The 17,526-nt window shown below is 26.5% G+C and overlaps 1 protein-coding gene across 2 annotated transcripts in view; it reads right to left on the bottom strand.

Moving 5' to 3' along the window:
• The window catches only part of LOC100211872 (mediator of RNA polymerase II transcription subunit 23), a 72,694-nt gene that overhangs the window by 31,008 nt on the left and 24,160 nt on the right, over positions 1-17,526 (bottom strand). For both annotated transcript variants that reach the window (XM_065793824.1, XM_065793823.1), the window contains exons 11-19: positions 12,445-12,540; positions 12,119-12,313; positions 11,905-11,991; positions 7,976-8,032; positions 7,794-7,877; positions 7,104-7,177; positions 6,969-7,033; positions 6,028-6,190; positions 5,755-5,921 (exon numbers count right to left, since the gene is read on the bottom strand). In XM_065793824.1, coding sequence (XP_065649896.1) covers positions 5,755-5,921; positions 6,028-6,190; positions 6,969-7,033; positions 7,104-7,177; positions 7,794-7,877; positions 7,976-8,032; positions 11,905-11,991; positions 12,119-12,313; positions 12,445-12,540 — 988 coding nt within the window. The remainder of the gene's footprint in view (positions 1-5,754; positions 5,922-6,027; positions 6,191-6,968; positions 7,034-7,103; positions 7,178-7,793; positions 7,878-7,975; positions 8,033-11,904; positions 11,992-12,118; positions 12,314-12,444; positions 12,541-17,526) is intronic.

The raw sequence follows: 17,526 nt of genomic DNA, 5'->3' as shown, positions 1-17,526 counted from the left end.
TGGAATAAGGAAAAAAAGTAGATGAATATCAAAAAAAAGAAGTAAAGGCTGAAGTTACTTTTACATTGTTATCATTGGCTAATGCATAGATTATGTTTGTTAGTAGATGAATTATTATAAAATATATCAAAAGAATAAATAAGTATCAGGAAAAAAATATTAAAAGCAATAGTTGTACGAAATCGAGTTGAGCATTTGGCAGCTAACATATAATAAACTTGGTTAATAATTAAACTATAAAATAAGTCAATACCAATCCGGTTGGAATATATCAGTTCTTGGAATTAGGGTCGGCATTGCCTAAAAGTGCTTGAGGTTTTGAAAAATTAAAAAATTGCTGACCTAACCTTTAACAGTTATATTATATATATATATATATATATATATATATATATATATATATATATATATATATATATATATATATATATATATATATATATATATATATATATATATATATATATATGTAAAAATAGGTTTTATTGTGCATTAGACAGATGTGGATAGGCTAAGGCTATCACTCTTGGCATTTCTAAAACCTTTGATAAATACATATTTCCATGCTGGTCTTCTCCTCTTTTCCTACGGAGTATCAGGTCTTTAAGATTAGTGAATCCTTCCTTACTAATCAAAGTATAAAAGTTGTTGTCAACGAACAGCACTCTTCTTCATTTACTGTAACTTCAGGGGTTCCTCAAGGTTCTATCCTTAACCCTATACATTATTTAATTTAAATTAACGATTTCCGAGAAACTCTAACATCTAAGGTGGCATTGTTCACTGATGATACTATAATTTATTCTTGTCATAATAAGAAGCCGATATTCTCTGATTGTTTGGAGGAGACATTTGAGTGTGAAATTTTTCTCACTTCTGCTACAGCATAGGACTCTCAGTGGCTGGTGAACTTAAACTCAGATATAACTTACAGCTTATCATTTTCATAACAATCTAGATCTTCCTATATTTATGAAAAGCAACGTACTAAAAGAGTCATCTACCCTTCATTTTCTAGGATTAACTTTTACTTCCTTTTTTTTTTTGAACCATATATACAATCCATAGCAAAATTAGTATCTGCTAAGGTTGCATCTCTTTATCGTGCTCGACACTTTCTTACTCCGGATTCTATTCTTTATTTCTACAAATCTAAAATCCGTCCTTGTATGGAATACTGTTGCCATAACTGGAGCGGATCTTCCAATGATGCCCTTTCTCTTTTAGACAAGGTGTAAAAACACAATGTAAACATAGTTGGACCTGCTCTCTAACCATTATCACTACCTTCAACCATTATCACATCGTCATAATGTTGCTTTTCTATTCTATAAATACTATAATAGACACAGCTCTAAAGAGTTTGTGTCTCTTGTGCGTTAATGATATATATATAATATAATATTATATATATATATATATATATATATATATATAGATATATATGTATATATATATATATATATATATATATATATATATATATATATATATATATATATATATATATATATATATATATATATATATATAGATTGATATATATATACATATACATATGTATACATATATACATATATATATATATATATATATATATATATATATATGTACATACATATATATATATATGTATATATATATATATATACATATATATATATATATATATATATATATATATATATATATATATATATGTATATATATATATATATATATATATATATATATATATATATATATATATATATATATATATATATATATATATATAACTACAAAATTGATAATAAACAATATAATGGAAAAAAGTATGCCAAGCAAAAAAAAAACAATAATTGAATTTTTGAAATTTGAAAAAAGATTTATTTCTTTTAAATAAATATATAAATGATAAAAAAGCACTAGAGGCCTTTCACTATTTTCATCAGTAGTGCTATGTTTAATGCTTTATCAAAATTTTTTTATATAACTGTAGAAAGTTAGATAATAGAAAAATTAAATCGCTATATTGTAACTATGAGTTACCATTGTAACATTTTTTTAAAAAGGAAGTCTCAATTAAATGTGTCATGTTTTTGTTTATGTAAATGACTTTCATATGACAACAAATATTTTTCACTTTTTAATTCAAGGAAAACAAAGAGTTGGAAAAAAGGTTCTATAGTTTTGTTGTGTAATCTCTGGCATTCAAATACATGATTGTCAAATTGGTCTGTAGAATTTCCTGTTCTGCAACTGGAAATATGACCATTAGTACGGTTTCTTAAATTATTTGTTTTTCCAGTGTAAGTAGGTAAACCATTACATGATAAACACTTTAAATAATAAATAATATTTTTGCTATTACAAGTAATGCGACTTTTAATATTCCAAATAGTTCAATTAGACGTCTCAAGCTTATCAACTTCTTGTAAATATAATTGGCAAATTTTACAACGAATATCTTTACATTTGAATAAACCCGTTTTTTTGATAGATGAAATAGAATGAAATTTTGAAGAAGTTAGTTGTCTAAGTAAATTTGGTGGTTGTTTGTAGGCTATTACTGGATGTATATTTGAAAAAACCTCCTTTACCCTTGCATTAGTAGATAGACTAAGTAAAAGGTTAGTTTCTGTTAAAATAGGCTAGCAGTTTAAATTGCTATAAAATGCAGTTACCAGAGGAAAAACTTCTTTGGATTTTTTTAAAGGTGCTGGTCCTTGTAATTTGGCATTATGAAATGCTTTTTCTATAATATTATCTGGGTAAAGACATTCTTTTAACCATAATTTTAGTTCCGTTAAACGTAGTATTTCTGTAGCATAATCCGAGGTAAAAACAATTATTCTTTTAGCAGGATTATATGGGATATTCTTTTCTATGTGGAAAGGATGAATACTATTGTAATTTAAATAGTCGTGGGTATTTGTTTCTTTGTAAAATACATCTATTTTGATATGTCTGTTGTTTTTAAGAATAACCAATACATCTAAAAAATTAATGACATTGTATTGTGTACCTAAATCAACCGTAAAATTAATTGAATTATGTAGTAAAATTAATTGAATTATGTAGTTCTTCTAGAGAACTTTTAAACTTGGCAAAGTCTAGATTTTTTGGCCATATGTTAAAACCATCATCTAAAATAAAACTGTTCAATATTTTTAACTTCTTCTTTTGAAAAGTATTTTGGTAAGATTTTCGGAAAAAGCAAAGTTTCTACTAAAAATCCAATTGTAAGACATGCATAGTCTGGGGCAAAGTCTGTACCCATGGCTGTACCTGTAATCTGATGGTATACTTGGTCGTCAAAAATAAAATTATTGTTTTCTAAAATGAAAGATGCCGATTCTAAGAGGAAATCGGAGGTGAATCGATCTGCTATTAAATCTTTCTGTTGTTCAATCCAGTATTGTAATGCTTTAAGACCTAGATTATGTGGAATACTTGTGTACAGATTGACAATGTCACATGTTAGTATTACACTGTCTGAATCAATATTTCTAGGGATTTTTCTTAAGAAATCCCAATCATCTTTTAAATAAGTTTTTTGTTTTTTTACAATACAAACTTCAATCAGTTGATAACATTTCATTGCAGGAAAGGATAGCACTTAAAGAACTTAAAGAAATGAAAGACATTGTGTGAATACTTGTGTATAGATTGACAATGTCACATGTTAGTATTACACTGTCTGAATCAATATTAGTAAAAAATTAGTTAAAAACACTTATCTAACTTTTATCTTCTACTTGAAGTTTCACCATTGCTGGATCATCAGGAAGAGTTACTCTTCCTGATGATCCAGCAATGGTGAAACTTCAAGTAGAAGATAAAAGTTAGATAAGTGTTTTTTACTAATTTATTATTGCTCTGTTCTTTAAGAACATTGAGCACTCTATTTGTAAAATACACTAACATAATTTACATATATATACATATACATATATATATATATATATATATATATATATATATATATATATATATATATATATATATATATATATATATATATATATATATATATATATATATATATATATATATATATATATATATATATATATATATATAAACATATACATATACATACATATGTATATATATATATATATATATATATATATATATATAAAATTTGGAACAAAAAGTTGTATGTAAATGAGTGCTCAAGATTTTAAAGAAGCTAACAGGCAAGAAAAAAATTATAAAAGGAATGAAATTGGAAAAAAACTAAAGTGTCAATTGAAAATATTGAGAATACTGAATAATGAAAATGTTGTTTTCGAAGAAAACTCTGAGTACAAGTTAGGAACTTGTTAAGCAGACAAGTTCCTAAAAAGTCATTTAATATGAAAGTTGCATTTGATAGATATGGTGTATCAAATAGAGCAACTGCTGCAATTTCAACACTAACACTGAAAGCAGCTAAAGAGCCAGGCTTTTTTAAAACGAATGTGACTGACAGTAAAAGTGACAGATCACAAAAAAATTTAACGCTATAAATTGAAGGTGATAAACCAATTAAAATCTGAAAATGATGATATGGTAAAAAGAAATGGATTTCAACGTATAATGTTTGATGGAAGAAAAGATGAGACAAAATTTTCTTTGATTGGAAAAGATGAAAAAAAAGAAAAAAGATGATGAAAAAAAAAAGATGAAAAAAATTAGTTCGGTTTGAAGTTTTTTTAGAAAAAAAAAACCAAAACTTTAAATCAAACTTATTTGGATAGTTAGTACCTTGCACACAAATGAACGAATAATGAATGAAACTACCTTTGAGGCACTTAATGTCAGTTATTGATGGAAAAACAACTTTAAACAATAAGTTTTTTGGCAGTATTGGTAAACTTGTCCCTATTGCCAATGATCTCAAAATTTTCACTAATGTAATTCAATCTATAGATATTGAAATTAATTTATAAGATATCGATGAAGGGACTTCAAAAAATTCATCTAGTGATCAAAGATATCTATACTGGATAAAAAAAGCTATTTAAGATAAAATAATGTCAGACAATTTACAAGAAATTCAATTTGGTCCCCACAATTATTCATGCTGGTTAAACTTGGCAAATAGGCTTTATAGAATCTGGTGTTCACACCATGGACTAAATGAAAACGATGCTGAGAATTTAAAACACCTTGTATAGCTCTGTGTCGGTGTATACTCTGTATTGTGGTTTGAATGCTCACAGTTATTCCATGCTTCAAGCACTACTTTGTAGCAAAGATAAAGAGGATAAAATGTTTGCAGTGAAGACAATACTTTCAATAAGAAAATTAAATTCTCTACTGCTGTTAGATCAAGAAAAATTCCAAAAATTAACACCAATGCTGAAATTATTATCAAACTGATTGATTGGAGTACTAATATTTAAAAACCTTTGCACACATGCAAGATTAGTGAAGAACTTATTAAGTTCTTAGAAATCCTGATGGAAATTTCAGAATTCCCTGTACACGGACAATCCATAGAAAGAATTGTGAAGGAAGTTACAAGAGCTTCTGGCATAATTTACGGACAAGAAAGGCAGGATGGGTTTATAAAAGCAACAATGGCTAACAGAGAACTTCCTGTTTTAGAATCTTAACAGAACTTGTGTAAGGGGTCCCCCTCAAAGCTTAACTTTGAAATCTGACCCTAAATGGCGAAAAAAGTTGTTGTTTTTTTCCACAAAAAAAGTTATCATTTATAAAGAAAAAACTGTTATAATTATAATCTACTTGTAGAAAATCTTATGAGTAAAATAAACTTACTTATAAAACTTTTAATTCCTAGTAACTCAATTTCCATATAAACAAGTAATCTGCTATAAGTTTCAACCAATGCTGGAGACAATGCTAAAACCTGTTGCTGATCCTGATGGAGTTGGGTTGAACTTGCAGCAAACTGGTTGATTCTTGTAACTATATTATGGATTAAACTAAAAAAAATGTATTGAAAGAACCTATAAGTCTTTGTTTTCAGACAGTTTTTGACCAACAAAATATCAATATATCCCTGAATTTGAAAATTTAATAAAATTTTACCTCATTTTAGTATGAGCTGTTAGTGAATCAAGTAGTTTCATATCAAGAGGTACAACACTTCCAGATGCTAAACAGTTTTTTGGAAGTTTCACTGTGGTTGAATCACAAATCTTACTCATAATTTCATTCATTTGTAACGAGAAAACATCTGAGCTTGTACTATCTAAACTAACACATCCTCTTTAGCACTTATATAAAAATAGTTGTTTTTGAAGTACGATAAATTTACTTATTATATTATAAAACTATACATACATATTTAAATATATATATCATTATACATAATATCAACAATAATGACTAATAATCCCCTAATGTAATAATATACAACTTTTTAATAACTTGTTCTCTTTTCTTAAATATTGTTTGTAAACTTTTGGAAATTCTCAAAATCTTGCCTAATTAAATCTGACTACTTCATAAATCAAAGAAATGCATTCTGAAGCTTAATCTCTTACCTTGTAATTATATTTAAAAATGAATAAGTTTGCAAAGACATTAAATATTATACCCAGTGGGTACAAGAGGTGTTTAAGACATCCAAAACACGTATTAAAACATAATGTTATGTTATATAGATGTCTAAAATTATGTTTAAAATAATAAGTTTGAGTCCCAGCAGTATTTTATCTTTCAAAGTTTTAAGAATTGAGCTTTTCATATAACAAATTCAGACTTTTCTTAAAAATAATGATACATACTATTTACATTCTGGATAAATTATTTAGAAGTTATTTAACTTTTGGGAGTTGTCATGGATAGTTTAACTCAGGACAGTTTCATTTTCAGTTTTCAAGAAGCATATAATTTTAAATAGTTGTAAACATGTAACTAAATTTGTTCACTTTTGAAATGCATTGTTAATATTAAAGAGAGTATGAAGTTTATATGACAATATAATAATTTTAAAGTTTACATAAAATCGCGAAGTTAATACGTACAAGCATTACACAAGAGCACTATTTCATAATCGTCATGAGGTTTCTGCACTCTTTCTGATAAAAATCTAAAATAAAGAATTATTAACATAATTTTCATTGCATTCATATAAATATAAAACACTTTTCAAGACTTACTCTAGTTGTTTGGATAAAGTAATTGGTGCTCCATATGATACCATTGTATCATGTTGGTTGCTTTCTAATCTGGCCTAAAAAGTTGGTAATTTCAAAAATGATCTATTGGGTATTTGAAAAAAATATTAAGATACTTTAAAGTTTTAATACTTTATTAATAAAAAAAATTAAATCAAATTATATGTTTCACTATTATTTATGAACGCTTGCCAACCTGCAAAGAATGGATGCTATGTGAATAAAACTATTAGGGTTTGGAGGAAAAAAAGAAAGGCACCCATTCTTTATATGCATGTTCACAGGGTACCCATTCTTTTCATACATATTTACAGGGCACCCATTCATTACATGCATGTTTACAGGGCACCCATTCTTTACATGCATGTTTACAGGGCACCCATTCTTTACATGCATGTTTACAGGGCACCCATTCTTTACATGCATGTTAGTAAAAAGTCACAGATAATAATGAAGCATATATAATTGAAGTTTGAAGTGTTTATTTTTAAATAACTAATTTATAACTTTAATTTTTTTAAATTTTAAATTCAATTACTTTTGCACACTAAATCGATAATAAATATTTAATATAGTAATCATATATAACATATTCAAATAATATTTGCAATACATCTACATAAGTTTAGTATATATAATGACAGCTCTTTATAAATGATAACAAAATAAGACCTTTTTAGATAGGTGTACCCATATGCAAGCCATAGAAAAGGATGACACATTATCTGCATTAATTAATGTAGGAACTGGCAAAGGCTAAAGATAAGAAACTTTTCTAGTTTAGATTTTTAAATCACTAAATATTAAAATGTTAAAAAACAAAAATAAAATAAGTTTTGAACTTGAAATCATACCTCTTTTCCAGGATATAATGTTTCAAACAACTTGATGATATGTGAAAATGCTGACAACTAAAATTTTAATAATAAATTGGGTGTAATTTATGTAAATTTAATTTTAAAATTTGACATTTTTAAAAATTAATAAAATTTTTAAAAATGTCAAGTTTTAAAATATCAAACTATTAATATTAACATTTTAAAAAAGTATTTAATCTATATATAGGGCTACCATATGAAGTTTTGGAAAAATCAAGACATCATGTCTTTTTTAACCTGTCAAATCAGGACAAATATAAATAAGCAGAAAGTCTAAACCAGGACAAAAGCTCGTCACACTAAAAGTGAAAATGACAAAAAATACAACATTAAAAACCAGCTTTATTTTACATTTTTATAATGACTACAAGAATTATTTATTTTCTTTGCTTTGAAACCAGTCATATTTTTCACTAGAGTGTACGTTTTTCAGGAACAACTGGTCATTTTTTATCTTTTCATAGAACTGTGAGCAATTGAGATCAATATTTAACTTACACAAAAGCAAACTTTTCACAGTAGAAACTAGCAAAGAACCTCTTTCAGGAGACCAAATATTATTCATCATTGAAAACACCCTTTCCACAGCAGCTGAAGTTCCAGGAAGACTGAAAATGTTTTCCAACACCAGTGAAAAATTTGCTATTGAAATACCCTTTTCTCCAAAATGTTACATCATCAGGACCCATTTTTCTTCACAACTCATATCATCAGATTTCCAAGTTTCAGAATTAGTTGACAAGTATGCCTTGACCAAAACAACTTCATCAAATAGTTCATCAGTATTTATTGCTGTACATCCAATTTTTCGGTTAATTCTTTCTGCAGCTTCTTCCAACTCTGGAAATGTTATTGCACTGTTTTGAATCCACATGAACTTTTCAGCATCAGCAAAGCTATCTTTCCAAAGGTCAATATAAGAAAGACATCTCTCGTAAAAACCAGTAAATTCTTTTTTGACAGCAATTTCTTCAATAATTCCGTCTTCAAATAGTTTTGCAAGTATCTTTTTAGCTTCCAGTGGAATAAACTTATTCTCAAATCTCTCCTTCAGATTATTCTGCAATACTTTTATCTCATTAACAATATCACATGCACTTGCTCTTGTTTTTTCAATTCTCAGAATTGTTTTGTTGAATGTCTGAAGCTGACCATGAACAAACCAAAGATACATTTCACCACGTTCATCGCTAAAGAACTTACTAATTATCACTGGAGATTGCTGCAAAACTCTCTTGCAGTGAACATCAGCAAACTTGCAGAATTCTTGCAGTTGAGTAACTCTGACAGTGTAGATGTGAAAATATTTGTAAATTTTCACCACAAGAGCTTCAACATCAATTGGTAAAACATCGACAGCTGTTTGAATGCAGTTGTGAACTATGTGAGCTCCACAGCCAATCCCAACAATCTCTCAACCAAGAAACTTTTTCAACCGACTGTAAACAATGTTTTGTCCTTGTCTTTTCACTCCACCAAAGTTTGTGTTGCAGTTGTCACCACAGAATCCAATCACTTTCCTTTATAAATCATGGCTATTGATGGCAGATTGCAGAGCATTGTACAAAATTTTGAAATTCCAGTAATTTAACTTTTACTCCTTGATCAGGCACAAAATATCTAACAAGGACAGGAAAAAGTTTCAGTTCATTTCGGTTAGATGTATCAGTTGCAATGGTGATGAAAGTAGCTTTCTTCAACTCCTCCTTAATTTCTTCAAAAATCATTGGTAGAATAACGTTGAGAATAATAGCCTCACATTTTGTTATTGCAAGTCCAAACTTTGGTTCAAAAAGTTTTGAAATTAATTTGGTAGAGCAATCAGCAGTTTTGAAGTTCAAATCATGAATTGCAGTGTGAAAAGCAAAAGTAGCTTCCTTTGCTACTGTTATTGATGCAGAACTTGCTGATGCTTTCAAAGCATTTTTGTGTCTCTCGGATGTTAAATGCTTGGTGATGTCTGTCCTTGCGCCATTTGCAAGAGAAAATTAAGTCAAACAATCTCCGCATCTAACTTTTTCACCACTTTCATAAACTTTCTTCAGAAAAGGAAATTCATTCTTCAGAGTTTCATTAAAATGGCACTTTCTTTTCGACATTTTGACTTTAATAAGGGATTTTTTTTTACTTTAAGTTAAAGTAAAAGTTTAACACTAAAAAACCCTCTGTCACGAAGTAGAAACTTCGTAAAAGTGGAAAGTACCAAACCAGCAAAAACAAAAGTAAAGTACTGCCTTATCATGTCTGCTACCACTGCCATTTTTGCCAGCACTGCCTAAAATTGCAAGAAAATAGTAAAAATTGAATGGAGAAGTTGGAGTTGCCAAGTCAACATTTTTCTCTTTGCTTTTTTTTTTAGTTTTTGTCAAAATGATTTTTTTTCTTTTTTGTTATGGTTTTTTACAATCAGGACATTTTGGCACCTGATCAGGACAGTCAGGACAGACCCTTCAAATCAGGACAGTCCTGATGAAAATCAGGACTATGGTAGCCCTATCTATATAAATATATGATCTATATAAACTATATAATTTATGAAAGATAAGTAATACTCCATGGAGACATCCACAGTGAAAATTTTTAGAAAAAAAAGTATTGACATCAGAAGAATAGCATTGGCAGAACGCTGAAAAGAGATCTTAAAATAAAAAATACCATGCTTCTCTTCTCCACATTTATAAATATTGAAGTTAATAGGTTGGGAAATAAAAAGTTATAAAAAATTAATTTTTCGTCTTTGGAGTGGCCTCCTTAAACCATTAACTTTCTAAGCAGAAGGCTAAATACATATTCTATTATTTCTCTTGGCAAAAAAAAAATTAGGTTTAAAAACAAATTAGACCATAACCTAAGTCTGATTACACATTAACCAGGTTAACGATCATCATTAATCACTACAGTAATTGAAATCAACTCCTTGTAGTGTAAAGTTGATTGTGTAGAAAGACAACGGTACATTATGAGCGTAAATGTGTTAACTTTGCTTTCTAACTATTGCAAAGAGAACTTCAAAGCACTTAACAAATTTTTTAACTGTTTCTTGCTAAAAATAACTCTAGGTGTTGCTAGGAAATAGTAACTCTAGGTAACTCTAAAATCCATGTTTTAGGTATTATTTATATGAACTAAAACTATTAGGGATTGCTTGAAATATTTTGAAATCTATTAACTTTATACCATCAATTCAAATCCTAAAAAATCAATTCATCCATCCTAATTTTAAACTTGTTTCCAATAAGTAAACAGGTAAAACAAGAAATAAAAACAAAAAAAAACAAAGAACTTAATTAAATCCTTTAAATTTATAAGAAAATTAAATTTTTAAGCAAAAAATGATTCTATTCTTACCTAACAGTCTTTAATGTAAAAAAAATAATGAAGTATTATTTAAAATAATGTAAAAAAGATAACGTAGTAATACTTAAAGCTACAAATAAAAACTATTTATTAATAACAGTAGACTTGAACTTTCTTATAATTAAAGTCCTTTTTTTATATACATCAAGAGGAAGTACTTTATGTTGTCCACGTACAGGTGTCCGCATACAGATGGACACATACAGCCCTTATCATAACAATTTAAAAAAAAATCTTTTATAGTCAAAAAAATAATCAATTACCCAAAAAAATCTTACTTCTTAAATAGACTAATAATATTATTTATATATATATATATAATTCAAAAATGCATATTTATTTTTGCTACGTTTTTTTATTATTCATCTTTCAATGGACTATGCCAGCTAATGACCAAATAGATGGCATAAAATAGATGAAAAAAAACTGAAAAAAATAGTTTATTGAAAGATGAAAAAAAACTGAAAAAAATAGTTCATTGAAAGATGAAAAAAAACTGAAAAAAATAGTTCATTGAAAGATGAAAAAAAACTGAAAAAAAAACTTACAGAGCTTTTCTGAATACTGCCAGAAATAAACTGAAGCAAAACCCACATTAACTGATCCCTTCCCTTTGTGAGGTTTTTGTTTAGTAACTAAATAAATACATCAAATTTATTACATAAATTGGTTTTATATTTAATAAACAAAAAGGTTTGTTCAACAATATCAAAGTTATTTACAAAATATATAAAATAAACTTTATATAAAAAATAGGAAAACCTTTTTATGTAACAATTTCACCATGTGTGGAAAACTAACAAATTGAAATAGAATAAAAAAAATAAGTTGACTTGATAAATGTTGCCATAGCAACTTCAAATAATTGTCTCCATCAACCGAACTTTCATTTTTTTCCATAGCCATCATTATAAGATCAACAAGAACCTCTTCTAAAGCTTCGCAACGCTGTTTTTGCTAAAATATACTCTTTATTTCAGAAATGTTATTTATTAAATAAATTTATAAAAAATTAAAAATACATTTAATTATTTTAAAATTTTATTATAAAATGTTTTAAAGATAATAAAACTATTAATTAAAAAAACCTGTTTTTTTAAGCCTAACATTGCACAAACAAATTCACGAGAATAGGGTTGCGATATAACATAACGTATTAGATTTTTTTGAGACTCTAACAGCTTCTAAAAATTTATGGTAAATATTTTGTCAATTTACAAAATTTAGAAGAATATAAAAAAGTAATAAAAAATTAATAATAATAACAATAATTTGAAATTCATCTCACAATTTCTAAATCAATTCTATGTAGCACATGTGGATATGTATTTAATTTTATTTTAACTTAATTTCCTTTCATTCAAATAGTCTTATTTTTATTAGGTTTTTTATTTCTATTTTAATTATATTTATTTAGTTTTAATTAACTCTTTTTTTTCTTTTTGATTACTTGTTTTATTTAACTTTTCAACTCATAAGTCGTCTTCTCGACATTCAATTTTCTTATGAAAAGATCGTTGTAATGTATAAATATAGTTTTGTGAAGTCAAATATAATGTAAAAATATAGTTTTGTGACATCAGTTATGACATAAATTTAGTTTTGAAATGCCAGTTAGGAACTATAAAGCATAAGAAATTGTTTTAATTTTAGATTAATTATTGAGTCTTATTAGGTAGTTCAGTTTCTCAGTCATGGTAAACAGTAAATAGTCAATAATGAAATTCTTGACAGCCAAGTTCTATTTTAGCTATATTTAACCTTACTTCTAACTTCTTAAAGTGCACAATGAAATGCCATACAACTTTCAACTTTAAATGGTTTTATTAACATTTATATATCGCCATCATTATCATCATCATCACCATTATTATCATCATCATTATCATCATCATTATCATCATCAAGCTTTAGCCTTTACTTTTTATGCTGTTTCTCTAATATAAACAATGTTGAGCATTTTCTTTCCTAAACTTAAACTTGTTTATACCATATGTAATGTACTCTTTCCAAGTTTTCATATTTCTACTTCTACCATTATCTCCTGAAGCGACTACCTTTCTTCATGCTGATACCTAAACCACTTTAACGTTGTTCAAAACAACATTTTTTCTAATCTCTGTCTCAGATCATGGCACCTTTTCTGGTGTTGTTAGAGTCATACTACACTCCCATCTACTCTTTCAGCAAATACTACACCATATAAATACTAAAGCTTATATAAATATGTAAAGACATTGTATGACAGCATCTAAATAAATAGCAAAAAAATATGTTTATATCCATATATATCTATATTATATATGCATAAATGCGATTCTTACCTACCTCCTGGATCCAAGCAGGTATGGAAGCTTTTATTCTTGTTCATTTTAAATCAAGCCTTGTTCTACATTTTTCACTTTCTTGTGCAGTTGCTATATTAAACTGTTATAATTTTTTTATTTTTTCTCACAAGAACATCTCTTTTGAGAACAAATGTCTTTTTATTATTGCAAGAAGTTAATGTAAGAAGGTCCTGTCTGATGCTAAGCTCCATTATTCTCTGTTTACTAAATCTTATCTTAGATGTTAGGTTCTAGAGACTTTTGGATAATTTTCAACAGTGTCATTAAGAAAAGTAAATCTAGCATTGTATCTCTAATTCTAACAAATTATTAAACAACTCATGGGTCTGATTCTATTACTTCTCCCCAGAATGAGGCAGACCTATTTGCAAAGAAGTGTTACTACAATTTGACTTTTAAATCTAATGGCCATACTCTTCCTGCCAGTTAAACAGATTAACCCATTGTTATATATCCATATATATAGTTCTTAAATTAAACCTTCTATGGCTTGTGGTACAGACAAAATTACAATCATAATCTTACAAAGGTGTTCTCCAGAACTCTCTTCAACTCTTGCTAAACTATTAATAAGTGCTACATAGGTGGTTCTAATATTTAAAAACACTATAAAACACTCTAACCTCTCCATCTATTCTATGATTAGTCTTCTCTCTAATATAAGTTTCTTTATATAAAAGTTTTAAAAATATTAAACAATTTTTTTCTAATCACAGTATTTAAGTCGTTTTAAAAGGTCTAGACTCTTCTTCATTTCCACTAATTTTAGGAGTACCGCAATGTTCTATCTTTGCTCCTGAATTGTTTCTTATCTACAATAACAATCTTACTGACAACCTAAACTCATACTTGGCTTGTCATTCAGCAAAGTTGCATCTTTTACTGTATCTGCTCCTTCATGCTATAAAAATTTTTATTCATTTAGTTTTTTTCTTCACACATCAACAAAACCTCAAAACCCTCACCCATCTTCATTTTTTTCTGACTTACACAACCTACAACATTTTAAGTGTTCAATTAACCTTGTTCATTAACCCTATCCTTTGTTTTCTAGTAACTTATAACTTAATAGTGGTTGTTTGCAAGTGGTTGCACCTTGTTGGAAGTGAATTAGTTTTATATATATATATATATATATATATATATATATATATATATATATATATATATATATATATATATATATATATATATATATATATATATATATATATATATATATATATATATATATATATATATATATATATATATATATATATATATATATATATATATATATATATATATATATATATATATATATATATATATATATATATATATATATATATATATATATATATATATATATATATATATATATATATATATGAAGACCTCAGTGGAAAAACCGGCGTTGTCACATTTAAAAAGTATTGAGAAAGTATTTGTTGATCATTAATAAATGTCTTTATTTAAAGCAAAGAAAAAAAAATTTTTGTATAAAAAATTACAAAATGTTTTGATTTTGAATAAATTTTAAATAAAATAATTATAATATAAATTTTTTTAAATTGCTTAGTTTCATTTGCTTTAAATAAAGACTTTTATTAATGATCAATAAATACTTTCTCAATACTTTTTAAATGTGACAATGCCGGTTTTTCCACTGAGGTCTTCATATATATATATATATATATATATATATATATATATATATATATATATATATATATATATATATATATATATATATATATATATATATATATATATATATATATATATATATACATATATATATATATATATATATATATATATATATATATATATATATATATATATATGTATATATATATTATTAATAATATATTTACTATTATTAATAATATATATATATATATATATATTATTAATAATAGTTCAGTTCTATCTATATTCTATATATATATATATATATATATATATATATATATATATATATATATATATATATATATATATATATATATATATATATATATATATATATATATATATATATAGAATATAGATAGAACTGAACTATTATTAATAAACCTTCCAATTAAATGAACTCATAAAACTCTTGAAAGAAAAGCTTGATAAAATTACTTCTAAGAAAAAAAAAATCTAGCTATCTAAAAGCATCTCAAAGAAATAATTAGTAATAATATGATTGTTCTGGCAGATTTTGCAGAGAATTACACTTTTGTAGTACAAGATGAGGTACAGAGATGAATCATTGGAGCCAGAGTCAGTGTTCTTCATCCAGGTGTCATTTGTTACAAGAAAGTGAAATTGGAAGCATCTTCTATTTGTGTATTTTCAGGTGAATTGAATCATGATGTTGGATTTATCAATTAAGTTTTGCATAAAACCATTAATCATGTAAAAACTAATCTTTGTCCCACAATTACAAAAATTCATTATTTTTTGAATGGCTGTGCAGGGCAGTATATGAACTGCAAACTTTTACAACTTAATGCTACCATGCTAAATATTTTTCTGTTTGTTGCATTGGAATTTCTTTGCAACAAACCATAGTAAATCTCCATGCTAATGAATTGGTGGCACTGTAAAAAAAATTGGTGGCACTGTAAAAGGACTTGTTGCCATTGCTAGCTTGCAGAGCCCAACCACAGGTCAAATACTGTCCACTCAAGCATTGTTAGAATACTGTCTAAAGTCAATCAGTGGAATTATGCTTGTGTATGTCACTGCTGAATAAATGGAGTTAGCACAATACAAACTTACTTTAAGACTTATAAAACCACTGTTTCTAAGACAAGAAGTTTCTATCAATTTGCACCTTCTTCTCTTATAATTATAAAGAAATTGAAAAGGGTATCTGATGATGATGATGATTTTACTCTAACATTTAACTTCCTCCATACACTAAAGTATGAAATTGATCTTCTATGCTATGGTGTTGCAATACCTATTTTGAAAATATGATAAATTTTACTGGCAAGGTATGGTTTCTGGAGTTGATAAAGAGAATGACAACTTTATGGTAAAGTTCATGCAGCCACATTATTCAATTCGATTGTAACTACTAACCAAACAAGGATGATAATTGCTGGGTGCCAAGAATGATTGTCATTTCTCTTGTTTAAACACTATCAACATCTTCTGGACATTAGTACCACATCTCAAATGAAGACAAAATTATTTATTATTTCACTCTATTATTACTAATATTTCACTTCATTATTTAAGCAAATTGTTTAAATGATATAAACTTCAATTTTTGTTATACTTGCTTATTATCTTTTTTCAATAAAACAGATATTTTACTCTTTTTCGAAAAAAACTTGCCAACTTAAACTTTACCAATTTTAGGGTTATACTAACTTTAGTTTCTTTTTTTTTGACACAACATTTGGGAATGCAACTTAAAATATGCACAATATTTACCTATTAGACATATTGATTAAATTATTATAATTAAATCATTGTTATCATTACTATTATGTTTTTTTAATTAATTATTAATAATAGCATTATTAAATAACAATATGCAAGTTTTGCAATAATTTTTTTTTTTTTTAAAAACTTAAACTTTTGTAATAAGTTTTATTTTAAAAAAATATTTATGTGCTTATGTGCTTGTCAAAATTGAATTTGCAAGAAAGAATATTTTAGTTCATTTTTAAAACTTTCAACAAAAGATGTAAAAACATTTTACCAAAATTAAAACCATAAAGCTGACTTTTTTTATCATTCATTCAAGGATGAATTTGTACATTATAACAAGGATCACCTCAAACGTTTTGTACTAACAACGCAAGGATGCAAATCACCTCAAACCTATCT

Source organism: Hydra vulgaris, chromosome 03, assembly GCF_038396675.1.
Source record: "Hydra vulgaris chromosome 03, alternate assembly HydraT2T_AEP".
NCBI lineage: Eukaryota > Metazoa > Cnidaria > Hydrozoa > Anthoathecata > Hydridae > Hydra > Hydra vulgaris.
Note: the sequence above shows the minus strand (reverse complement) of the source record. Positions and strands in the feature narration are given on the sequence as shown.